The sequence below is a fragment of the Malus sylvestris genome, chromosome 17 (assembly GCF_916048215.2).
Source record: "Malus sylvestris chromosome 17, drMalSylv7.2, whole genome shotgun sequence".
Classification (NCBI taxonomy): Eukaryota; Viridiplantae; Streptophyta; class Magnoliopsida; order Rosales; family Rosaceae; genus Malus; species Malus sylvestris.
This window is the reverse complement of record NC_062276.1, coordinates 24837963-24863970: the sequence shown is the minus strand read 5'-3', so window position 1 is coordinate 24863970 and position 26008 is coordinate 24837963. Positions and strand designations below refer to the sequence as shown.

The following is a 26008-nucleotide window of genomic DNA, read 5'->3' as shown; positions in this document are numbered from 1 at the left end:
GCTGTGACAAGCGTAAATATTTAAAATTGAAGATCGAATTCATTCATTGTATTCATATAGGGTCAAGGAGTGTAGCTGTAAAAAATCATCAAAATCGGAATTAAAATAACCGTTAAATTGTGATTTTTTGTTTTATAATTGTCGAAAATTTTTGTCCCATTACTAGATCTTTGAATGTTTTTTTTTTTTTTTTGCAATTTTGGCGTATGCGATATCAAAGTATATACAAACAAGTTTGACGGTTGGATCGTTGAAACTAATTTCGTAGAATGTGTATCCCATCAAAACAATAGATTCACTAACACTTAAAGAGTTTATTCATACATTCATTAAGTATAACATAACTAGTGTAAATATTTTAAATTGAAGATCGAATTCATTCACTGTATTCATATAGGGTCAAGGAGTGTAGCTGTAAAAAATCATCAAAATCGGAGTTAAAATAACCGTTAAATCGTGATTTTTCGTTTTATAACCGTTGAAATAGTTTTGTCCCGTTACTTGATCTCTGAATGTTTGTTTTTTGCGATTTTTTGCTGATGCGATCTCGAAGTATATGCAAACAAGTTTTGTAACATCCCACATCACCTAGGGGAGTGATCCTTAAATGTATATTCCCATCCCTACCTAGCACGAGGCCTTTTGGGAGCTCACTGGCTTCGGATTCCGTAGGAACTCCGAAGTTAAGCGAGAAGGAGGCCAGAGCACTCCCAGGATGGGTGACCCACTGGGAAGTTGCTCGTGAGTTTCCAGAAACAAAACCGTGAGGGCGTGGTCGGGGCCCAAAGCGGACAATATCGTGCTACGGTGGTGGTGCGGGCCCGGGAAGTGATCCACCCCGGGACAGGATGTGACAAGTTTGACGGTTGGATCGTTAAAATTAGTTTCGTATCCCATCAAGTTGAATGGTATATATATATATTTATTAAGTAGATTTAAATCTATTTATTTTGTACATATAATTATTATAGTTTTTAGGGGTATAAAATTGTTAAATTAAAAAAAAAATATATATATATATATATATATATAAAATTATTATAGTATTTTTTAGGGTTATAAAATTCTTAAATTAATATTCTGCTTATCGTGTATCATGTTACCCACGTGTATACCCGAACCAACCCGTTATCTTAATAGGTGCTTATTGGGTTACTTAATAACGACCCGATTCGTTATCGTGTCGACCCGAACAAGTGTTATTTTCGTGTCATGTCATGTCGGGTTATCGGGTCGTGTTAGGAATTGCCAGGCTTACTGCAAACCACGCGGTAAACATATCCCCAATCAAGGGTTCTAAATATTGAATGATAGATGGTGGATCAAATTCAACATAAATTCCCAGTTTGTATTGATGCCTTATTTTAGTACGTTATGACAGTGCAATAGGCACATAGATAACATAACCAAACACTCATAAATGTGTAATGTTTGGCTAGTGCCTAAACATGAGTTGTACTGAGAAATATCGATGGTTGGTAACTGGTCTCAACCAAACTTAATAGTGAATTATGTAAAATGACATGTCTACATATAGAAAACTTGCAATTTCGTTTTCATGAGTAGAGTGCGGGTAATAAATTTCATCCGCTTAATAAATACTTCTGCTAAATCATTTTGAGTATGAACATGAGGAACATGGTGTTCAACATTAATGCCCAATGACATGCAATAATCAATAGCCTATTGATTGGGATTCTCATGACCTTTGTTACAATTAAGTTGAGGCACTGTGACACTTCAAACTTAAGGTGCTTATCAAGAAACTTCACGTCTGATCTTGAGGATGTAGGGACTTCATGCCTGATCTTTTTGCATGATGGAACTTCGGGTCCAATCATTTTATGTGATGAGGATCCAGAAACTTCAGGTTTTGATTTGATCAAGGAATTTCGGGTCTAGTATGTACTCATCGTAACAAAAAGAAGTACAATAAATAAATTAAAGCAATATGCGGTAATTCCGGCCATGGTAAATAAATTGCTTTTAAGTAAATAAAACTTGTGACAAGGGCTTTGATTTAATACCATTCACATAAATATCAAAGCTTTAAAGCAAAGGGTAATAATTCTACCCACTGTAAATAAATTGCTTTAAATAAATAGAACTTGTGACATGGGCTTTAAACCAACACTATGCACATAAATATGCCAAAATATAAAATGCAATGATTAAGTCCTCATCTTTTGTTTTTTCTTTTTCTTGGTCTGCCACTTCTTTTGTTTGATTCCTTTTATTTTATGTATATTTCACAGTTCTGAAGTCATTTTGGTTACTCAGTAAATAATAGTAACAATAAGTTCCAATTGGTGTTCCTCATCCGGTGAGTTTTGAAAAAGTCGAAACGGTTCCCATAAGTTTTGGAGTCAAGAGTGTCTGCAACTTATGAGAGATCAAACCGTTAGATTTAGGTCAAATTTTAGTATGATATGGATAAGAGGATGCCAAACAACTTTCGTGAAGAAACAATTTCGATTTGAGCTACCGAAATGGAGTTGTGATACTCATAAGGTGGCTGTCCAGTTTTCTGCGGAAATTGGAAACTGGTTTGGTATTTCAGACATCTGCGACGATTGCATTGTTAAAGTTTTCTGAAATTTTGATATGTTGTAGATACTGAGCGAACGAACAACTTTCAAGAAGAAAGTATTTCAATCTGAGGTCCGCAAGTTGGAGTTCCGAGGCTGTTTACATGGCTATCAAATTCTTTACGAATTTTGAGTCTGTACTCTTTTGCTTCTGCAAAGGATGATATACAGTCATACAACAATATATATAGTTGCTTCAAGAAAATCAATTGTACTGGGATTTGAAGATGAAATGAAAAGATTTTCTTATCCGTGAGATTTCAGCTGAAGGAGGTGAACAAGATTTGTGGCGCTGTGCTTTCCACTGATATGAGAGCTTCTCGTGCTGATAACGTGTTGTAAAATCGATGGTGTGTGTAGTGGAATAAACAAACAAGACACAAAATTTACGAGGTTCCTTTACAGTCAGTGTGACTGGAGTACGTCCTCGGAGTAGCAGCAGTGCTTTTATTTATAATATGAAGTAATAAGATTACAAAGATAACTTTCCTCTCTCTATTCTCCCTCTCTGCCGTGAGCCTTGTGGCTTCTCACTTCTTCCTCTCTTCTTCCTTTTATCACCACATTTTGAACACTTGTAATGCTCTATTTATAGAGCAAACATTTTGAAAAGCAAACAAAACACTATTAAACTTGTGAAAGGTTTACTATATGCATGTGGGCATACATACCCACTATTTACAACAGTGGGATGTTAATCCTGATAGAATATGGTATTCCCAATTTCACTAGGATTGGGAAGGGTGCATTGGTAATTTCCAAGACACTAAAATAAAACCTAATTTCTCATACTTCTGTTATAATATAACATGAAAAGTTAGAGAGATAACCTTTATTAGGAACAGGAGAGAAGCGGGTGCAAGATATCACACTGTTTAGTTTCGTAACTATAACACAAAAGATTGCAGTAAAAAGGAAGGGAGGGATACTCATATTATTGCTTTGACTTTTTTTCTTTTATGTATATTGTAATTACACACGGAGTGCTCTTTATATAGAGCCACGTTTGTAACAAACCAAAAAGTGAAATGATTTCTCTTTTTGAAAACTTTACATAATAACAATCACACTACTATGACATTTCTAAAAACATCATATAATAACAATTACATTACTGTGGGCATTCATTTTCACAATTTTACAACAACTTCCTTCGCACTTTAATAAAGACACGTTATAATTGTAAGTTCTAAGAAGTTTAATTTCTAAGATTTCGGCTTTGGCCTTTCTACCAAGCAGAACTAGTGTTCATAGATATTTCTGATAATGCCGATGTAGAGTCAGTTTATAGTATTTACTCAAGTGAAGATCAAGAAATTTCACTTAATTCTTCAGAACACGAATCTTCTTCAGAAGATGACACTATAAATCTTCTAAATGACATAACCCAATTTACCATATAATGAACAACTGTATTCATCAATTTACAAGATACTCGGACTTTATGACAGATAGGTGCAGTAAATGTAGCTCTTTCCCAGATAAAAGAAACAAAGTAAAATGTTTAAAGTGTAATGACATAAGAGGAACGATCTCAAGAAAGAATTTTAGAAAAAGAAAAACATTCTTCCAGTCTATCATAGAAACATTTAGAACTCGATTTAAGAGAAGAAAAGCTTAAAAATAGGAATATAGTACTTCAGATTCAGGAATTAGAATATCAGATAAAAAATGATAGGGTGAGACAGACGTACTTCCATTCTTTAGTTTTTGCGGAATAAGCTAAAGAATTAGTACCTTTATTCTTCAAGGTCGTCCTCATATTGTTCTTATACCAATTTCTATGGTGAGACGTACTTCCATTCTTTAATTTTTGTGCAATAAGTTAAAGAACTAGTACCTCTATTCTTCAAGGTCGTCCTCATATTGTTCTTATTTCTAGGGTGAGATGTACTTCCATTCTTTAGTTTTTGCGGAATAAGCTAAAGAACTTGTATCTCTATTCTTCAAGGTCGTCCTCATATTGTTCTTCTCTACTTAGTTTGTAAACACTAAATCTTACTGCCTGGTCTCCATTATAATGTGTATACATATTGAATTCTGTGGGGTCTCTTGTATTAGTATCTCCTAAAATATTTGACACATCCCATTCAATTTCTTCTAAGTTTAACATATCTGCCTTTTTTGCTTTTAGGACAGAAATTCCTCTACTTCCAAAAATTTCCAAATTTTTGTTTAAATCTAATTTTGTTCTAGTACTACTATTTACTTGTAACTTTCCAATAAATCCTACACAAAGTAATAAGTTATCTTTGTTTTCTATCATTTCATAACTCGTAGATTTTACTGTTATCTGAGTATCTTTATAAAAATATTTGAAGGGAATCATAAAGCCAGGTTGGCAATAAACTACTATAGCATTCTCAAACATATTATTTCCATCATTCGTATTGTGGCAGCGTCTAACTTTTTATGTCCAGTATCAAGTATACTTATTAAAACTTTAACACCTAATTGTGGTCTGGTTAAACTCTTAACTTCTACCACCATTATTCCTAAATGTATTAGATTATATTTCTTATCTATTTTTACACTAGTACAAAAACATGTTTGCGCGACGTAGAACATTTTGCGCGACGCTAAACACAAAACGTCGCGTAACGTAGCTTTGTGCGACGGAACTTTGCGCGACGAAGGAATGCGTCGCGCAAAGATGTTTTGCGCGACGAAGGTACACTTATGTCGCGCAAAACCGATTTGAGCGACGCATTCTTTCGTCGCGCAAAGTTCCGTCGTGCAAAACTGCTTTGCGCGACGTTGGCTACGTCGCGCAAAATGTTTTTTTTTTTTTTCCTTTTGCTTTTCTTTTTGGGGTCTTGCATTGCCTTTTTCTTTTGTGGTATCCACTTGTGTAAATGTTTTAAATTCACGATCAAATTAGTTCATTGTATTCATATAGGCTCAAGGAGTGTAGCTATAAAAATCATCAAAATCAGAGTTAAAACTACTGTTAAATTGTGCTTTTTCATTTATAACCGTCGAAAAGTTTTGTCCCGTTACTTGATATCTGAATGTTTGTTTTTTGCGATTTTTGGCGTACGCGATCTCGAAGCATGTACAAATAAGTTTGACGGTTGGATCATTGAAACTAGTTTCGTACAATGCATTTCCCATCAAAACAATACATTCACTATCATTCAGAGTTTATTTATACTTTCATCAAGTATAACATAAGATTTTGTGGTATCAACTAGTGTAAATATTTTAAATTGAAGATCAAATTAGTTCATTGTATTCATATAGGGTCAAGGAATTTAGCTCTAAAAAATCATCAAAATCGGAGTTAAAACTACCGTTAAATCGTGCTTTTTCGTTTATAACCGTCGAAAAGGTTTGTCCCGTTATTTGATCTCTGAATGTTTGTTTTTTGCGATTTTTGGCGTACGCGATCTCGAAGCATGTACAAATAAGTTTGACGGTTGGATCGTTGAAATTAGTTTCGTACAATGCGTATCCCATTAAAACGATAGATTCCCTAACACTTCGAGTTTATTTATACTATCATTAAGTTTAACATAACATTTTGTGGTATCCGCTTGTGTAAATATTTTAAATTGAGGATCGAATTGGTTCGTTGTATTCATATAGGCTCAAGGAGTGTAGCTCTAAAAAAGCATCAAAATCGGAGTTAAAACTACCGTTAAATCGTGCTTTTTTGTTTATAACCGTCGAAAAGGTTTGTCCCGTTACTTGATATCTGAATGTTTGTTTTTCTCAATTTTTGGCGTATGCGATCTCGAAATATATACAAACAAGTTTGACGGTTGGATCGTTGAAATTAGTTTCGTACAATGCGTATCCCATTAAAACGATAGATTCCCTAACACTTAGAGTTTATTTATACTATCATTAAGTTTAACATAACATTTTGTGGTATCCGCTTGTGTAAATATTTTAAATTGAGGATCGAATTGGTTCGTTGTATTCATATAGGCTCAAGGAGTGTAGCTCTAAAAAATCATCAAAATTGGAGTTAAAACTATCGTTAAATAGTGTTTTTTTGTTTATAACCGTCGAAAAGGTTTGTCCCGTTACTTGATATCTGAATGTTTGTTTTTCTCAATTTTTGGCGCATGCGATCTCGAAATATATACAAACAAGTTTGACAGTTGGATCGTTGAAATTAGTTTCGTACAATGCGTATCCCATTAAAACGATAGATTCCCTAACACTTAGAGTTTATTTATACTATCATTAAGTTTAACATAACATTTTGTGGTATCCGCTTGTGTAAATATTTTAAATTGAGGATCGAATCGGTTCGTTGTATTCATATAGGCTCAAGGAGTGTAACTCTAAAAAATAATCAAAATCGGAGTTAAAATAACCGTTAAATCGTGTTTTTCGTTTATAACCGTCAAAATGTTTTGTCCTGTTACTTGATATTTGGATGCTTTTTTTTTTCCAATTTTTGGCGTATGCGATCTCGGAATATATACAAACAATTTTGACGGTTGGATTGTTGAAATTAGTTTCGTACAATGCGTATTCCATCAAGTTCAAAGGTATATATATTTATTAAGTAAATTTTCAGTAAAGTTTATATTTAAAAAAAAAAAAAAAAAAAAAAAACCTTGCGCGACGTCGAAATGTATACCTGCGTCGAGCCATTTGTCATTATTTTGGCGGGGCAATTCTAAAAAATAGGCGCTTTTTTTTAAAAAAATTTCCCAAATTTTCCAAACCAAAAGCCTTCCGCTCTCTCATCTCTTTCACTCGGTCTCTCTTCCCAAACCAAACCCAAATCCTTCTCCTAACTCCAGCCGACTATCCTCCTCAACCAATTCCACGCTTTTTTTTTTGAAATTCGAAGGTGTTGTGGAACATGGGTTGTTCTTGGACATGGCGACGGCGGTGATCATTGCTGGCACGGATGGAGTGGATGTGAAGACCAAGTGATTGGATTTTTGGATATTTCCGGTGGCGGTGAGTGTTGAACCTCCATTTGTACTCTGTTTTTTCATATTTTTTGGTGGGGTTTTGTACTTGCTGCTTGTTCTTCAGTATTTCACTGTGAAATTTAGTTCCTTTGGTGAAACTTTTAAATTCGCGATATGGGGAAATGGCAGCAATTATAGTAATATATAGATGCTCAATTATAGTAATATATAGTGCAGGAGCTCTATGGCTCAGATGCTGCAGGAATTTTGCTTTCTGTATTGAGTCGTTTATTTACTGTTTATTTGCAGGTTAGTTGGGTTCAATATTTGTTTTGCTGTTATGTAGTTAATTTTATTTCCTGTTAACCCTTAATTTATTTTCTCTAGCAAGTAGCAACTATATAAGCTTGCATTATGTTGTGTATGGTTCAGATGCATGGGTTCACATGTGGTGTTGATGATCTTCTGGTGATGCCCAGCAAAGACACAAAAATGAAGGAACAACTTGAAAGTTGTGAAGAGATTGGTGAAAAAGTTTTCCGTGATTTTATCGAGGTCGAAGATGATAAAAGAAAAGGTATGCCATTGTTCTGTAGCAAACATTTCTCTGTCAAAAACATATATAGGTTGATGATTGTGAGGTCGTTGTACAATGTGAGAGATCTAGGCTCACTTGACAAATGCTTCCATTCTCTGCCTCTCTGAATGTTCTGATATTTTTCATTCCTCCAAGTTCATCACTTTTCTAATCCAATTTTACCTTTAACGGTCAACACAGTAGAAGGTTTCTTGTTGATCTCATGCACGCATAGAACATGTCTTTCCTGAAAATAACAACCATTTCTGGAATTCTTAAGGTGTCGTAATTTCTTTGACACCGAAGTCCAAGCTATCTCATTCTTAAAACAGAATCAGCCAAACTGAGCCAGCTTACCCATCTCTATAGCCCCATAGTCAAGACTAAGCCCATATTCGAACTGCAGATACATATGTTATTGTTGTACCTAATATATATAGTATCTTCGCTTTCAGCTTCAGTTAAAACATGGGAGATCGGAGTATTTAATCTGATTTTTCTTATGAAAAATGGTAGCGGTACTAATAGTTACTAGGGTAGCTTCAATTCAAATAATTTAAAATGCCATTCAATATCAAATTATCGTCTATTCGGATGAGCATTTCAATCTGAAGAAAAACTTTGTTGAAATGAAAATCTATAATTTCTGATCAGTCTTTCTTTTTAAGTTTTTACACCTTGTGTTTTCCCCCACTATTCTCAGTTCATTTGTTTTAACGGATGCATGATATCTTGATGAAATTTGCAGATCTAGTGGCACTGCAATTGAACATTGAAAAATTTATACGGAGTAATGGAGAATCTGCCTTGGCAGCCTTGGATAGGAGAATAATTAGTCAGCTTAATAACAAGACCTCCAACTCTGACGTCTTCAAACAATTATTGTTGAAAGGGTTATCAAAACCGTCCGTTAAGAATTGTATCTATCTTATGACCACATCTGGGGCTAAAGGTAGTGTGGTAAGTTTCTAGTGTTAACTTCATACTTTATTCTTTTTATGAGTAACGTGCAGCATGATAGTGCAGTATTAGAATACTAAAGAGTAAGTTATGTTTTTGACATTACTATAATTGAGCATATATACTTTATTCTTCTGTTCATAATTGTCAATTATTCTGATACATGGCCATTTTGTTTGTCATTTTGTTTTTCATATTTGTAGGTCGTTTTTGAAATGGAGGACATATCCCCTGAGGTCAGTGCCTACTTAGAGGAGACCTTAGCAAGCCGGTACAAAGATTGGAAGAGCGCTCTTCACAAGCATTTTCAGCTATGGGAATCTCCGGAGATTGCTCGCCTAAGAGGTCAGGTTGCGGCCCAGGGCGACCACATTAGGGCCCAGGACGAGATGATGAATATGATTGTTCAGGCCTTAGCGATGTCCGGCCTCCAAATCCCGACGATGCCAGCACCTAATGTTGCTCCACCTTCGACTTCCCAGCCATTTCGCCCAGACGATACCGAGTAGCATGATGTATTAAACTTAGAAGACTTGTAGTTTTTTATTTTTTTGTTTGGACAAATGTACATTTTCATATATTCTATAATTAATTACTTTTTCTTGGTTTATTAATTATTGTTTAGAATTTAATTATAATATTTATTAAAAATTAAATAAAAAAATATAAATGACAAAAAAAAAAAAAAACTTTGCGCGACGTAGTGCCTACCTACGTCGCGCAAAGCTACTTTGCGCGACGCAGGTAGTCATTGCGTCGCGCAAACCCTTCCTTTACTGCCTTCGCGCGACGGTTCTTGCATGACGAAGGTTCGTTGGGCTAATTTTTGGGCGACGTATTTTTTACTTTGCGCGACGACGGTCCTACGTCGCGCAAAGTCTTTTTTGTACTAGTGTTATTATAAGATTCTCTTGTGATTAAATTAATTCTGCTTACGTCTTGTTTGTTTACTACTCGTCTAATTTGTTCTTGATGGTGACTATAAAGTTTACTTTCACTAAACCATTCTCCGTTCTTATGTAGATTTTTTGGATTTAACAAATGTAGAGTCTTATTTCTAAAAGCTTATGCTTCTCTTTCAGTATCTACTTCTTCTATTCTTATTAATTCTATTCCTTTAGTGTTATTTTGAAAAATTCGTCTTAACATAACTTGTAACATCCCACATTGCCCAGGGGTGAGGATCCTGTAAGCCTTATATGTATATTCCTATCTCTACCTGACACGAGGTTTTTTGGGAGCTCATTGGCTTCAGGTTGCATCGGAACTCTGAAGTTAAGCGAGTTCGCGCGAGAGCAATCCTATGATGGGTGACCCACTGGGAAGTTCTCGTGTGAATTCCTAGAAACAAAACCATGAGAGTGTGGTTGGGGCCCAAAGTGAACAATATCGTGCTATGGCGGAGTCAAGCCCGGGGATGTGATGGGGGCCCGGGCCGAGATGTGACAATTTGGTATCAGAGCCAATCCCTGGCCAGAAGTGCGCCGACGAGGATGTCGGGCCTCTAAGGGGGGTGGATTGTAACATCCCACATCGTCCAGGGATGAGGATCATGTAAGCCTTATATGTATATTCCCATCTCTACCTAGCACGAGGCTTTTTGGGAGCTCACTGGCTTCGGGTTCCATCGGAACTCCGAAGTTAAGCGAGTTCGTGCGAGAGCAATCCCATGATGGGTGACCCACTGGGAAGTTCTTGTGTGAGTTCCCAAAAACAAAACTGTGAGGGCGTGGTCGGGGCCTAAAGCGGACAATATCGTGCTACGGCGGAGTCGAGCCCGGGATGTGGTGGGGGCCCGGATCGCAGTTGCCCAACTCCATCAATATGACCTATGTCAAAGAAGTACCCGAATTCGTTGAGGAATCCCACCATCACACGAACCGTTAGGGGTGGAAAATTTTACCATAAACTGATTTACCAACCGAACCATACCGATCGGCTCATAATGGTATGGTATAGTTTTGGTATTTTTTTCATAATTGGTTGGCATTTTACTGAACCGACAATTAATGGCATGGCTTTGGTAATTGATTTTGTATGCCGGCGGTATGCCATACCTACCGATATATATATATATATATATATAATTTTTTTTTCTATTTAGATATTTTAGGTATTTTTACATGCTTGACTGTTGACTCCTTAGTTTTAGGGTTTAAAAAATATATGTATATGTATATGATTCATGCCATAATAAATATAAAAAATATTGTTAGCAAAATTGATAGCACGATGATTACTGATACTATATATACAGGTACATATATATGATTTTGAATGTATATGCGTTGCTTATGTTTAGGATGATGGAGTCTAGCTAATCAACCGCTAGTGCACAACATGGATTAACCCAAAATGAACCACACAATGCAACAGAACAAGCACCCCAATCTGAAAATCAAAATGAGCCCCTGGAACTGGAAGATAGCGAGGAAGAAGTGGAAACCACCGGTTGTGCCATTTACCAATCGAACCAGCCAATAATTTTGGCTAAACCGATTTTTGGCAACCGCAAGAAGACGGTTGGCTAGCAGTAATTGATTTTAGGTAATTATGTATATGTGGCTAGTAGGTGGCACAAGGAATTTGGCACGGTTTGCCAACCGAACCCAGCCCTTCGAATTGCATTTGGTGAACATTGAGCGGGGGCACACTTCATGGAGCAAAGCACTTCTTGGAAGAAACACGACATGGGAAAAGTAATCTCAACACAAAGTAGTAGGGGTGAAATTTGATAGCTCTCCGAGCCCCACTACATGGCTCAAGGCTGCTACCCTTCTTGACACGCTTCTCACGCATCCCAAACGGAATGGCGTGCCTATATGCTTCAAGGAAATCTCTGAACGAGTCATTGAAATTAATTTTGAAGTAGTAGCCTTGAAGTAGCCTACTTTACCCAAAGACCTGCCTTGATAATATAACGGCAGCACACCATCATCACTATTGTGGCTTAAACAATACATGCTCAAAGAAATTCGACAAAGAAGCAAGGAAAGAATCGTTAGACGGCTGCAAAAAAAATAAAATTGCATCAAGCCCCACGACACAAGGATAACAGCCAAAGGAGCCCAGCCTGCGTTGGCTTCCATCTCTCTCTCAGCCCAACACGGCAGGTAGGCCATCGCACCAGGAGACCCAACACGCTAGGCGCTACCATTCTCTCAACCTAATCTAAAAAGAAAGGGGCTAGCACCCTCGCACCTCCATCTATCTCATCTTTTCCGCACGGGCCTAAGCTCAGTAGCTCATAGATCAGCGCCCCAACCCTTCATAACCTCGGCCTAAGCCGAGAAGTTCCTGACCCGAGCCAAACCCTAGTTTACCTCTGCGACCATGCCAATGCACCCAGACCTCGACTCGCGTCAAGCCGCTGCCGCATTAAACCACCCATGGCAACAATGTCGTGGTCCTTCCAAGCCACTTTTTGACATATCTTTAACCTCCATCGAGCCAAATTTCAAGCCTCAAGGCTCCGAAAAATTAAGTAGACAAGAAAAATTAATTTTTTCTTACCTTGGTGAGGTGTGAAAGTGAAGAAAGCAACAAAGACGGTCCTTTGCACGGGCAAGGGAAGAAGATTGCTAGGGGAGAGAGAACAAATATCCTCTAGCTTTCTCTCTCTTGTAGGGTAGAATAAATTGCTCTCAAAAGTTGATTTAATCATCTACTTAAGGTAGACTTAAATAGACTTTATAAGTAATTTATTTCCCTTTCCTAGAAGGATCTAATTTCCAATTTAAGTGGGAATCTATATCAAAATAGGAAACAATCTTATGTTTCCTAAAGCAAGGGAAAATCTATACAACAACTGCCCTTTCCTGCAAGCAGCCCAATAGGTGTGGGGGCATTTGTGGAGCAAAAAAGAATCAAGAAAATTATGGAGGTGACACGTGGACTTTTGGGTAAAAATGATAAAATTACCTTCAAGGCACACCATGATTCCTATGCACATGCAATAGGCAATAACAACTCAATCAAGGAAGAGTCAAAGGTGATCAAACTGGTATTTATTCAAATCCCTCTCATCATTCCTCATCAAATCCTTATTCAAAAGTTAACTCCTAAATTTCCTATTTAATTTAGGATTAATTGTCATGTTAATTGCAAGATATTATTTCACATAATATCTTGCAATTATTCACCCAATTACACCTTATATGGCCAGCCACTATTCTCCAAATAGGGTCTGCCACTCCCCTATAAATAGCCTTATTATCCCACTAAAAAGCTAAGCCAATTGCTACCTAGAAACTCCTAATCACATTCTGAATGATTTATAACAAAGATGCTAAAACTGACAAAATAGTCTTCACCTGTTTTAGCATAAAAAAAAAAAAGATTGCACAAGCTTCCGCGAGAGGTCCCATTAAAAAAACGGCTTTGTTTACGCTGGAAATATCAAATATATAAACTACTACGAGAAATGGTAAATACAAATATAAAAGAATTTCTTTTCTTTTTAAGACTTTTAATAGATATAGGAACACTAAAAGTATAAATAGCGCGGATCCCCATGGGTTGAATACAAAGGACCCCCAAAAAAGTAAAAAAATAAAAACAATTTCTATTTAAAAAAAAATTAATGAAATACATATAAAATAAAAAAAAGAGGGGGCTATACCATGTACGTGTATAAAGGGTTCCCCATTTACTATGAGTGCGCCTCCTGTGTATTGAAAATGTCGACTCGAGAAAAGGCCGCTTAGCAAAAAGGAAAAAAATGTTATTCCTTTTTCAAAAGCATCTTTTGCGATTAATGTGCCTAGAAACTCCTAATCATATTCTTTTCAGAATTCTAACTTTGACATCAGAGATTTTTCGGCTAAAGCTCCCTGGTCCCCCCATTCATCGTGGGCGCGTGAGGCTTTTGACTTTAATTTTAAATGTTATTATTTTGTAGGTGCATTTTCATCAAAGGAGGAGACGGTGAAAATTTGTATTCACAACCATGTCTTTGCACTAGTAGTACTCCAAATCATAAGACTATTGAAAAAGAAGAATTTGTGATTTCAGTTAATTAATTTTTTAAATGAATGTATAAGTGGATTCCACATGTCAAAATGCAAGTGAAAAAGAAACAAAGAAAAAGGTAAACGGGGAAGGTAGTTAGCATTTCTTTTATTTTACTTTGATTGGTGGAACCATCTCATTTGAATCCAATTGATAGCGTTCGGTGCTTACGGGTAAAATGGATTTGTTGTCAATCATATGTCGTATAACAACAATATAAAACAATCTCCATGTGTTTCCGTTACGAAATAATTACGTCTACCAAAGCTTTTCCTTATTTCAATGCCACACAAATCTGTCAACCTCGGTTTTTATCCGACGCAATGTTACCCTATTTCGACGCCACTGGCCTTTCAGTCAAAAGTGTGTCAGGCCTTTCAGTCAAAACGTTTGTCAGGCTAGGTGTATCTAGGGCATGTCAGATATAGTGTCGGTTTGAATTGACACAAAGTCCAATTATTTCGACACCACTTACTTTTAAGTCAGTTTGTCAGAGATGGTGTCGGTTTTGACCGATGTAATGTGTTCATATTTCGACGCTAAAATTTTATCCATATTTAAACCTCCTTCTTTCCCATTACTTCTGTGCTTCCATTTCTCTCTCTCGTTTACTCCCTCTCATTCTCCCATTTCAGCCTAACTCTTTCCCCCATTTTAGCCATATTCCTTCTCCTTCCACTAACTTTTGCTATCGATAATTCTAGTGAAGATCAACGTTCTGAGGAACTTCATTTGGAAGAGGAGGAGTTCGAAGCTGGTTCTTTTTTGAATTATTATTAATTTTAGTTTTTGTTTTGTGTTTAAACTAGTATTATGCTTAAACTGAAAATTTACATTTGTTTTCTGGTTTTTAATTGTTTTTTTTTTTTTTGTGATAATAAGGAACATCTCAACGGAGGCACGGACCCTCAATTCCTAAATGGACAAAACAACTTTGTTCGTTTGATTCGTCTGGAAAATGCATTAGTGATAATGCTAGTGCTTTTTCAAAACATGTAGCAGCGGAGGTTAGAGACCCCCACAATCTCCCGTTGACGAGGGGTTGGCGTAAGATTAAGGAAGAAGATAAGGAAGTTTTCTAGAATAAAATAAAGGCATAGATATTTTTATTTTAACTTGAAAATAGAAGAATAAGTCAAAGATTGTAGTAATACTTTATTAGCTTGATTTTTTTTTTATATGGATGTAGCGAAATATTTTTTTTTTGAAGATGCAAATATAGTAAAAATGCCTATGATCCGCCATATGACACTTAAAGTTGCGGAGCATGCTCATAAAGAGTATAGAAATAAGTTATAAAAAAAATATTATACTAAAAGAGCAGAAGAGGTGCGCAGCCACCCTCCTCCTAAAGTGAATCCTGCACAGTGGGCTGAGTTGGTGGCATTCTGGAATAGAGAAAAAACAAGGGTAATCATTATATGATTTATTTCGTTATAACTTTAAATTTATCTAATAAATTCTTTTTTTTTGTTCAGTAGGTTGCTGAAAAAAACAAGATTAATCGGCAATTAAAAACAATGAACCATACTACTGGTACAAAATCTTTTGCAAGAGTGCGGCAAGAATTTGTAAGGATTGTACATTTTGAAGAAATGTTATTAATTTTAAATAATCTATAGTTGTTATAAATTTTATTTTTAATATGAGGTTTGCTTAAAATTGTTTGTATGAAATTTTATTTTTGATAAAGCGGAAGAAGCATGGAAAGAGGCAGATCTTGTAACCTTTTTTCGTGAATGTTGTTGATGCACAAAACCGGAGGGGTCTTGGAACAACGTAAATCCGACCGTGAATATACAAGAAAGTAAAGAACACAAAATGTATCGTGGTTTACCCCAATGTTTGGGCTACGTCCACACTGATATTGTATTTATCTGTTTGTGAAAGGATTGTGAGGGAGATAGAGCTTTTGTATGTGAGGATCAGAGCTTTGTGAGGGTGAGGGGGGCTTTCTAATTGTGAGGGTGAGGAGTCCCTTTTATAGAATAAGGGCTCCTCACTTATTACATATTTGCCCTTCCTTTATTACATAATTACATTTGAGTCCCCCGAGTATTTATATAAGATCTAAATACGGAGGCCCTAAGTATGGTACAAACAGTAGTCCCCCAAGTCTTCAGTTAAGAGAATCTTTTGGCTGGAGACTTGAAATTCAGTCCATTTGTGGGCCGAAGTAACTAGATGTCGTCTAGAACTGAATACTCGATATGAGGCGGTGCTCAATCTGAAATGATGCTCAACTAGAAGTAGCACATATTGCGAGGCTGCTCGGCTTGTGGCTTATGTTGCCTTGGTTGGCTCGGCTTGTGGTGTTGAAGGTGAGGGAGTCCATTTTATAGAATAAGGGCTCGCTTCTCAATACATAAGTGATGGGTTAGGAGTGATGCTCGTGGCGAAGCGGTTGCTCAACAGGCAGCGATGCTCTCTAATGATGGTGAGGGAGTCCTTTTTATAGAATAAGGGCTCGCTTCTCAATACATAAGTAATGGGTGAAGTCCCCCGAGTATTTTTCATGAGGCCCAGTTGCGGAAGCCCAATATATGGTACATAGTGTAGTCCCCCAAGTCTTCAGTCAATAGGGTATGTTGCCTGGAGACTTCAAATCCAATCCATGTATGGGCCGAAATGGCGGTTGTTCGGAGGCGGTATTTGTATACCCTGCACTGAAGCTTTGTAGGTAAAGCTTTGCAAGTGAAGCTTGGAAGCTGGAGCTTTTATAAATGAAGCGTTCGAAGCTGGAGCTCTCAAAGTTGGAGCTCTATAAATTAAGCTTTCGAAGCTGATTGACATGAGTGATGCTCATGAATGTTGACATGAATGATGGTCATGAATGTTTTTGTATGATTGACATGAGTGATGCTCATAAATGTTTATGTATGATTGACATGAGTGATGCACATGTATAATTTTAGAGTACTAGACGTACTTTTGATCACCTAGTGGGTGATAATAGCGGCAGGCTGCCGAATAATTTTGGAGTACTGGACGTACCTTTGATCACCTAGTGGGTGATAATAGCGGCAGACTGCCGAATAATTTTGGAGTACTGGGCGTACCTTTGATCACTTGGTTGGTGATAATAACGGCATACTGCCAAATAATTTTGGAGTACTGGGCGTACTTTTGATCACCTGGTTGGTGATAATAGCAGCAGGCTGTTGAATAATTTTTGGAGTACTGGGCGTACTTTTGATTACCTGGTTGGTGATAATAGCGTCAGGCTGCCGAATAATTTTTAGAGTACTGGGCGTACTTTTGATCACCTGGTTGGTGATAATAGAATGCTTGACTCTTTTGGGCAAATGAGCCTTCGCCCTCCACATAACATTCTAGCCTATTATTTTGGGCTTGCCATTTTTTTTGGGGTTATACAGATGTCTCCGAAAGATAAGAAAAATAAATCACATCATTCAAAAATAAGAAAGGTAAATCACATCATTCTAGTTGGGTGTTTATTCCTTGCTTTTGCAGTTTGGGTGTTTATTCCTTACTTTTGCAGTGTCCCCATGTGCTTTCGTAGAGGAAAGCCTCCCTTTTGCTTACTGCTTTTTCTCGATATTTTTTCTGCTTTGCTTTCGCTTTTGTTTCCCACTATGCCTTTCTCTTTTGCTTTTGTGCCGCAGCTTACTTGATTGCTTTTCTTTCTGCTTGTTTCTTTTGCTTTTCTTGATCTCCTCGCTCATTCTATGTCCACCCATATTGCTTTGCAAGGTATCTTTTGCTTGCAAACCCACTTTCTTTTCTTGGACAGCCTGGTCGTGCCCATCCATTCTCACTCCTCGTGCCTATCAAAACACACAAGTAAAGGAAATTGTTCCTGATCCCCCCAAAAAGTCGCCCTCCTTTGGTCTGAGAAGAAGAGAATCTGGGAACTTCCAAGAGCAAAGAGAGCATTCCGCCACACGCGAAGTGGATCTCTGATCTGAAAGGGAAATGTCAGATGATTCTTTTGTGGCCATGGAAAAGTCAGGTGTTCCAGACGGTATCTCTTTTAGTGGCATTATATCAAAAGTAAAGGATGGAAGTTGTGTCAACATTGTGGTGGGTGCTGTCGAGAAAGATGTTGAATACTCAGTTGAGAAATTGAAAAATGATGGGGAGAGTGCAGCAGCCTGAGCTGTGACCTGTGCTAAGGCCTGCTGGTGTATCATTACAAAGGGTCCCTGACCGGGTGAGAAGATTCTCGGCGAGTCGAGAAACCCAGAAGACGTCGGGACCGAAAACATCAGCGGCGGTCTGTTCTGCTTGAATCGGAAATCTGAATTTCCATCACCGTCACTGGAATTTCGCTCCTTGACCTGAGGGAACCCCGGGGCCCTCGGAGATTGAGATGTCATGGCTCCAGCGAGCAGCTGGGAGAAGGACTTGCAGTCGTCACTGTCGTTTGAGAAGAAGTTGGAGACGAGAGTCATGGGTCTGGGGCTGAACCCTAGGCCCAGATCGGGCCCAATATTCCCTCCGCCATCACAGCTAAAGATTGATTCGAAAGAGGTGCGCTGCGGGAGAGTGATCGTGAGGTGGGGAAGATGATAAGTCACTGCGGGCTTTGACGATTGAGATGGTCCGGGCGACGGCGGGGGCTATTTCTCTTCTTGCTACTGCAGTTGTTGGTGCTCAGGTTTTTGTGGGTCTCATAGCGGAAGTTGAGGACTATGATGCCGATCATGAGGGTTGAGGATAAGGAAAAACGAAGAGGGCGTGAACCAGCTGAGCATCTATGCCCACATGGCCGAAGACAATGACGGGTTCGCCTAGTTGCAGTTTCTCAGCTGTTTCTCACTCTTGTGAGCTTCTAGAGAGAGAGAGAGAGAGAGAGAGAGAGAGAGAGAGAGAGAGAGAAAGAAAGATGGAGGGATAAAGGTTGTTTTTGTTGTTGTTAGGCATATGAAAATGGAGAACCGTGGGGTTTTTCTGGGAAAGCTTTGGGTCTTTAGGTTTTTGTAGATTCACAGCGGAGGTGAAAAATTGAGAGAGAACCGACATAGCTTTTCGTGTCGATTCCCAAAGACGGCGCCAAATGTTGATGCACAAAACCATAGGGGTCTTGGAACAACGTAAATCCGATCGTGAATCTGCAAGAAAGTAAAGAACACAAGATGTATCGTGGTTCACCCCAATTTTTGGGCTACGTCCACACTGATATTGTATTTATCTGTTTGTGAAAGGATTGTGGGGGAGATAGCTTATGTATGTGAGGATCAGAGCTTTGTGAGGGTGATGGGGGCTTCCTAATTGTGAGGGTGAGGAGTCCCTTTTATAGAATAAGGGCTCCTCACTTATTACATATTTGCCCCTTCCTTTATTACATAATTACATTTGAGTCCCCTGAGTATTTATACGAGATCTAAATACGGAGGCCCTAAGTATGGTACAAACAAATGTCATACACAAAAAGATAATAGTTGGATTGATGAAACATCGGAGTGTACAAGGGTAATTGATTTTTTCGTGTTAGTATTTTATTGTTATTAATTTTTATTGTCTATAGCTTATTTTTTTTGTTTTACGATTGTTTGAAATTTTATTTTTAAAAATTGTAATGCAAGACAACAATGGAGAGCAATTTGCAAACTTTGATTGAGTCGGGCCATGAGGATAATGAAGAACTTAGGACTTGGGTTTATGTTGATACAATGGGTCCTGAGAGTCATAATAGAGTTAGAGAATATGGTCATGGGGTGACTCCTGATATGGTGTCCTATGCATGTTCTTCATCTTCTACATCAAATTCCTCCAGGAGGTCATCTAAGAGTGCAATGGCAGTGCTGATGACTCAAAATAATGAGCTGAGAATGAGGAACGAAAATGATAATAAACAGATTTTGGACCTAGAGGTTAAGATTTATTATTTTTATTAATGTTTGTTTTGGCTATACTTGAAATTTATTATGTTGGTTATATAATTTTTTTTTAGTTACAATTAATTGAAAACGAATGCAGATTTTTCGCATATTTTAATTATTATTAACAAATGTGGTGTCGGTTAAGACCGTTACTAGTTTGCATATTTTATTTATTTAATTGTCATCTGATGTCGGTTAAGGGATATATTATTTATTTAATTTTATCACGATGTTGGTTAAAACCGACAGTAGGCTGGATATTTTATAATTAAATTACTAATGAACGTCGCTTTAAATTGACGTAATGTTGAAGTATACGTTGCTTTAAACCGACGTTAATATCAGTATCGCTTTTAATCAACGCTGCGTAGTGGCGGATTAAGGGTAAAAACCGACACTGAAGCCCTCTCATGACGCTAGCATTAGTGTCGCTATTCCAATCCGACATTACATTGTTTTATGTCAAATTTTTGCCAAATTTCCGACAGAAATTGGGTTTATTGTTGGTTTTTGCTTCGCCGGTGATAGCCTACATTGTAGTAGTGTCCCCCCACCTTTCTTTCCCTTCTGCCCCTGCTCTATCCAGCAACCCTCGCTGCAGCAGGAGCACACATGTGGATGCTGCGTTAATTAAGACTAGCTAGCATCCTCTATCCTTGCCTTCTTTTCTCCCTTCGCATTGCCATAGAGGATGTCACAGTATCCTCCCTCCCCGCTTGTAGACTGCTTGCCCAACTCATTAGTCTTGCTGGGAGATGGTATTTTTGAGCTCCTCACTCTATCTACTACTTCCCCCAACCTCCGTTTTCTGCATCTACAATTCTACATATCTCAAGCCTTATCTTTGAGGTCGGAGGTCCTCCCCCGACTTCCCGTATGCCCTCTTCCACCCTCAAACTTCGGCTGTAAAAACGATCATTTGGCCTACTTCATCTTCTGACTCACTAGGTCAGTCGCACTTATCTTTCTAAACCCTAATTTCTCGTAAAAAAACAAAGATCCTACTTTTCATGAGAGAAATATTCCACCAAAAAAACAAACAAAAGCAAAAACTATGCTACGTAAACAAAAGCAAAAACGCACCGCACATCCTACGTCGCACGCTACTATCGCGTGCAGCGCACTCGTAATAAATCGCGTTAGCCAAGGCAGATCCCGTTCAAGCATCTAGCGATTCTATTGGTTCTTCCAACTTACAGCTTTATCCACTTCGACACGGATGAGTCAGCATGGAGTGCCAATAAGCACGAATGAACCAATCAAATCCTTTGAGCCAGGTCAATAGTCAACCTTAATCAGTTTAACCCTGCTTAACTTTTACCAAGTAGCTAGTTTTTTCCCAAATCACCGCCCGGTAAAAACTCCGAAACTGCCTATATAAGTAACTGTAACAGTTCTAACAACATCACAAACAAATATAGTAAAAAACTTTTCTTAGAGAGAGAGAGCGAGAGAGCGAGAGCGAAAGAGAGAGAGAGAGCGCTAGAGAGAATTGGGATTAGAAACAGAGAGCTAGATAATTACTTGACAACCACCCACCGTTGAATGGCAAACCGAGTAATCCCGGCAGCGTCAAAACTCCTGAAAACTATCAGGCCACTCAACTCCGCCTCCACTAGCACCATCTCCGGCATATCCCCACCAATCGGCTTTTCCGAAAAAACACCACAAGCCACCACTGCCATCACCCCCTCCGACAACGCCGCCACTAACCTTTCTAACTTCGATGACGCGGACAAGCTGTTTGCGTCCGTCTCCACGTCAAGGCTGTTGAGGACGGCGCTGAACCTCCACTTGGTGGGAATGGAGCCGATGGTGGACATTGGAATGTGGGTCATGCGGTCCAGGCTCATGCAGACTCCCTTAATCAAGGACGCGATCCTGGGGACCATACGGTCCACAATTTACGACCATTTTTGTGCTGGCGAGAACCCAGCGGCCACCGGAAAGTCGGTGCTGGAGCTTAACGAGGCGGGGCTGAGAGGGATGCTGGTTTACGCTCTCGAGTATGCTGGCGACAACGAGGCATGTGACAGGAACTTGCAAGGTTTCTTGGACACCGTTGAGTCCACCAAATCCCTGCCACCTTCTTCGGTAACTAGTTTTTCTCATCACCCCAAATCAGGATTCCAAGATTCCATTTATTGACTTTTCTCTTTGATCTTGTCAAATTCTGGCTTCCTTTCTGATTTTTTGAATTCAAAATGTTTATTTCTTTTTAAAATTCTATTTTATTAGGATAATGTTGAGAAGATAAAAAATTTAAACCAAATAATATGTCACGAATAAAAAATAATCAGGTTAATCAACTATTACGAAGACTAAAATATTGAAATATTGTTGTTTTAGTGAGATTGTTAAGACTCGTCACGTGATCAAGCAGCTGACTCCATGCAATTAACATGCCATGCCTCATGGATGTAGGATTGTGGGTCCTAGTCTCTATGTGGTCGACATGTCATAAATATAGTATTGCGAGTCCTACTTGCTTAGTTACTGCCACTGGGGTCTTTCGATGCACCACCCAATTGTTCTCATTCCAACGTGGTATCTCCCTACTGGGGCTGCTTAACTACATTTAACATAGCTTGTTAGTCGTCGGTCGATGCCAAGTTCTGAATCAGATACTGACTTATCCCAGAAGCACCTCCAGACAAAGCAAACTCTTGTTGCGATTTGTTTTCTTCACCACATCCTTCTGAAGTTGTTTGTTGTGATGGTAACAGAAAATGACGTTTTTGGATTGTAACAGGTGAGCTTTATAATTTTGAAAATCACTGCAATTTGCCCAATGAATCTACTTCAACGAGTGAGTGACTTGCTGAGATGGCAACAACAAGATCCTTCTTTCAATCTCCCATGGAAGCGCGATACGTTTCCCATTTTCTCCGAATCAAGCCCTCTTTACCACACCCTTAAAAAGCCGGAGCCTTTAACTCCTGAAGAAGAGCGTGATCTTGAATTAGTCCACCAAAGACTACTGAAATTGTCCCAAAACTGCGTAGAAGTCAATGTGCCTCTATCGATCGATGCAGAGTACACATCAATTCAACCCGCCATCGATTACTTGACCTACTCCTCTGCAATCATCTATAACAAAGATGACAACCCGATTGTTTATGGGACGATCCAAGCTTACCTGAAAGATGCCAAGGAAAGATTGTTGCTGGCAACGAAGGCCGCAGATAAGATGGGTGTTCCGATGGGGTTCAAAGTGGTGAGGGGAGCTTATATGTCGAGTGAAGGAAAATTGGCTTCTTCCTTGGGCTATAAGTCTCCCATTCACGATTGCATTGAGGACACGCACGTGTGCTACAATGATTGTGCTTCGTTCATGCTTGAAAGGATTGCAAATGGCTCTGATGCCGTTGTTCTTGCAACCCATAATGTTGAATCAGGTAACGAAATCGACAAACTTAAAAGTTAAAACTTATAGAAAAAAGGCTACTGCATTGTTATGAGTTTTGCACAAAAGTTTTAGAAAAAGGCTACTGCATTGTTCTGAGTTTTGCACATAATATGTCTGACGTAAAATGTTGAATGTTAGGGAGACTAGCAATGGCAAAAGCACACGAAATTGGGGTCAGGAAGGTGCACCAGAAGCTTGAATTTGCACAACTGTACGGAATGGCAGAATCGCTTTCCTTTGGTCTAAAAAATGCAGGGTTTCAAGTAAGCAAGTACATGCCATTTGGACCGATACAGTTGGTTCTGCCTTATCTTCTAAGGAGGGCTGAAGAGAACAGGGGACTCTTAAATGCTTCATCTCTAGACAAACAACTAACAAGGTAAATTTAAATTAGGACAAAAAATTTTGAATTCGCAGCGTAAAAGGTCGGTTTTATTCTGATGAGGTTTGAACTCTTCGTTTGGGTACAGGGAGGAGCTGATGAGGAGACTCAAAGCAGCAATCTTCTAATGCGAAAGTGATGGCATTGTGCAACAGCAAGGTTGGTGATCCATCACCAATCTTGTAAGTGGAATGATCTGTAATTATGGTGATTGCTCATGAATTTAGTTGAATTAAAATGTGCATATAGGAATTAGGAAATCTGGGTTCTATTTTCCTCATTACATTAGATTGTATTACAGGACAACAAATCCATATTTGCTTCCTAGCTCTACCTCCATGGCAATTCACCACAAGCGCCAGCACCCTATCAACCGTGTTCTAAATCGTGTTGCTTCCTTCAGCAAAAGGAATATGAATAAAATGTTTATGTTGCTTCCAAATTACTCAAATCTGTGTGCAATGTGGATGATGTTTGATTGACTAGGAGAAGTAACTAAACAGGAACTTGGGTAGAGATGCGCACATAGGGCAGCGACCAGACTGGAGTCGGGCAAAACCAAAATGTGGAGTTCCTTAACTTTTTTTAGGGGTCGGAAAGGCGACGTGGTCGTCCAAAATTTTCCTCAAAATCTTCAATACAAAAGCTCATCCTGGAGTCCTATTCCCAAATACTTGCATTCAAAGACATATAGGAGTGGATTGTGGAGGTTATCAAAATTTCTTTTTCAGATCAGCACGTGGTTTGCATGGGCGGTGAGGTCAAGTTTCCAAACCATAAAAATATTCATCTATTTATTATATCGTCAATAATTATATAAGTTAAATAATCCTGTAGATATCATGGTTTATTCTATCAAATAAATTGGAAAGATACAACAATGTGCTTCAACCAGCATAGCAGCTGGTGTGGGTTACTCATGTTTATGATTTATACCAATCTAAAATGAAAATCAATCAATGGTAAACCCTTACTTCATCTAACCTGGAAACTTACTTCATGTGTATGTGTTTGGACCCGATTTTACGCCATCAGCCCAAGCAATCGAGACCGTTGAGTAAACATGGTTCTTAATCGTCGGATAAGAAAGCTAAGATAATTTGCTATTGTTAAGAGATAATATGATGGTTTTTAATCATAATAATTATCTTAGTTTTCTTGTACAAAATAAATTATAGAGATTCTCGGACTCTTCACTTGGCTTAACATGGACCTGCAAGCTGAAGATAATGGTGGATAGGACCTAAGCGGGCTAGGATGTTGTCAGATGATGGAAGACTTGTATGCCGTCTGAAAAGCTACAAGTTATATATATATGTAGGCTGTATAGTCTACATGCCCATCAGCCTATGCAGTGCAAAAATCTCCCAGACTATATAGTTATATATATATATATAATGGTAATTATTTTGATGGGATTAAGCTTTGATTGATGTGATAAGGTCTAAGGCGTGACTGTAGGTGCATAAAAGATAAAGTGGTAAGAGTTTCATTTATTATGATTATGCATGGGATAAATGAGTGGTCAGCAGCAACAGTTAGAAAGTTGAAGTCACGAACTACAATCTGAGGATATGCTTGGCTTTTGACGCGGATCAACTTCAGGAATTAGAGTTGCAATTAAACTCTACAATATTATCAGACCTTGCCAAGCAGAAAAATGAATACAATAAATACAAGACTCGGTGCAACATTCAAAAACCTCCAATTCAACACACAAAACTGCCCTGCGCAAACTCTCTCAACAACTTTGAGATTTTTTTTTATTTTCTTTTTCACTGACACATCTTTAGTTGGCATAAACAGCACTGTGGAGGCAACCGGTGATATCTTCAGTTGGCATAAACAGCACTGTCACCGTAGAATCAGCCGATCTCGCAGCATCTTCAGTTGACATAAACAACACTGTGTCGAGACCGACTGGTTACCTATCCAAGTTTCGGTCGAGAAGGATTTCCGAATCCTTGTGGTCGAGGTCATCTCATCAGCCTTCTCGGCGAAGTGAGGTGTTACGAGTTACTACATTCAGCACATTGGAAGCCAAATTTGATATTGAACTTCGCTAAGTTAGCAGCCTTGTCTTCGGGCTTTAGAACCCGAAGGCCGAGACAAGTTCCTTCCTCGGCTGCAATCGCAAGATCAAGAAGTCAGCAGTGCACCCAACGTGACATCAACATATTTTACTCCTTGGCCGATGAGTTGGCACGCCCCGCACACAACCGAAGGACGTAGTTAGCTCATAGATTACTCGGCCTGCGCGTCACGTAGGCTTGGTAGTTTTTAGGGTCAACAGTATGTGAAAGCATGCCGGTTTTTTTATTTTAGCCACGTGGTATGCGGTGCATTAATATCTTGA

The 26008-nt window shown here is 38.5% G+C and overlaps 3 protein-coding genes across 6 annotated transcripts; 2 read left to right on the top strand and 1 right to left on the bottom strand.

Annotated features, from left to right (window-relative positions):
* The first annotated feature begins 7287 nt into the window (after window positions 1–7287).
* LOC126609866 (DNA-directed RNA polymerase I subunit 1-like) lies at window positions 7288–9615 on the top strand. Of its 2 annotated transcripts, XM_050277798.1 has the most exons (5): window positions 7288–7514; window positions 7706–7777; window positions 7901–8045; window positions 8794–9005; window positions 9209–9615. In XM_050277798.1, exons 3-5 carry the CDS (start codon window positions 7901–7903, stop codon window positions 9512–9514), a joined length of 663 nt encoding a protein of 220 aa, XP_050133755.1. In that variant the 5' UTR covers window positions 7288–7514; window positions 7706–7777; the 3' UTR covers window positions 9515–9615. The 2 variants fall into 2 exon arrangements, with proteins under 2 accessions (XP_050133755.1, XP_050133754.1); XM_050277797.1 differs by lacking the exon at window positions 7706–7777 and having other exon boundaries at window positions 7290–7514.
* An 8191-nt stretch (window positions 9616–17806) lies between these two features.
* LOC126611908 (probable WRKY transcription factor 3) lies at window positions 17807–18430 on the bottom strand. Its single transcript, XM_050280223.1, has one exon. It carries the CDS (start codon window positions 18428–18430, stop codon window positions 17807–17809), a length of 624 nt encoding a protein of 207 aa, XP_050136180.1.
* A 2854-nt stretch (window positions 18431–21284) lies between these two features.
* Window positions 21285–24097, top strand: LOC126610228 (proline dehydrogenase 2, mitochondrial-like). 3 transcript variants are annotated; one of them, XR_007618431.1, is made up of 5 exons: window positions 21285–21955; window positions 22614–23259; window positions 23409–23649; window positions 23741–23834; window positions 23954–24097. XR_007618431.1 is itself a non-coding variant. In XM_050278227.1 (4 exons), the coding sequence occupies exons 1-4, from the start codon at window positions 21407–21409 to the stop codon at window positions 23778–23780; spliced, it is 1476 nt and encodes a 491-aa protein (XP_050134184.1). In that variant the 5' UTR covers window positions 21285–21406; the 3' UTR covers window positions 23781–24097. The 3 variants fall into 3 exon arrangements, 1 of the variants encoding a protein (XP_050134184.1); XR_007618430.1 differs by having other exon boundaries at window positions 23741–23859; XM_050278227.1 differs by having other exon boundaries at window positions 23741–24097.
* Window positions 24098–26008: the final 1911 nt, after the last annotated feature.

What these genes read in the sequence shown, in the direction of transcription:
- LOC126611908 (XM_050280223.1), bottom strand. Translation starts at nt 18,430, where the DNA reads ATGACTCTCGTCTCCAACTTCTTCTCAAACGACAGTGACGACTGCAAG.
- LOC126610228 (XM_050278227.1), top strand. Translation starts at nt 21,407, where the DNA reads ATGGCAAACCGAGTAATCCCGGCAGCGTCAAAACTCCTGAAAACTATC. An exon ending in AATCCCTGCCACCTTCTTCG is followed by an intron (nt 21,956 to 22,613) that starts GTAACTAGTTTT and finishes GGATTGTAACAG; the next exon opens with GTGAGCTTTATAATTTTGAA. An exon ending in CTAGACAAACAACTAACAAG is followed by an intron (nt 23,650 to 23,740) that starts GTAAATTTAAAT and finishes GTTTGGGTACAG; the next exon opens with GGAGGAGCTGATGAGGAGAC.
- LOC126609866 (XM_050277798.1), top strand. Translation starts at nt 7,901, where the DNA reads ATGCATGGGTTCACATGTGGTGTTGATGATCTTCTGGTGATGCCCAGC. An exon ending in CGAAGATGATAAAAGAAAAG is followed by an intron (nt 8,046 to 8,793) that starts GTATGCCATTGT and finishes TGAAATTTGCAG; the next exon opens with ATCTAGTGGCACTGCAATTG. An exon ending in CTGGGGCTAAAGGTAGTGTG is followed by an intron (nt 9,006 to 9,208) that starts GTAAGTTTCTAG and finishes TCATATTTGTAG; the next exon opens with GTCGTTTTTGAAATGGAGGA.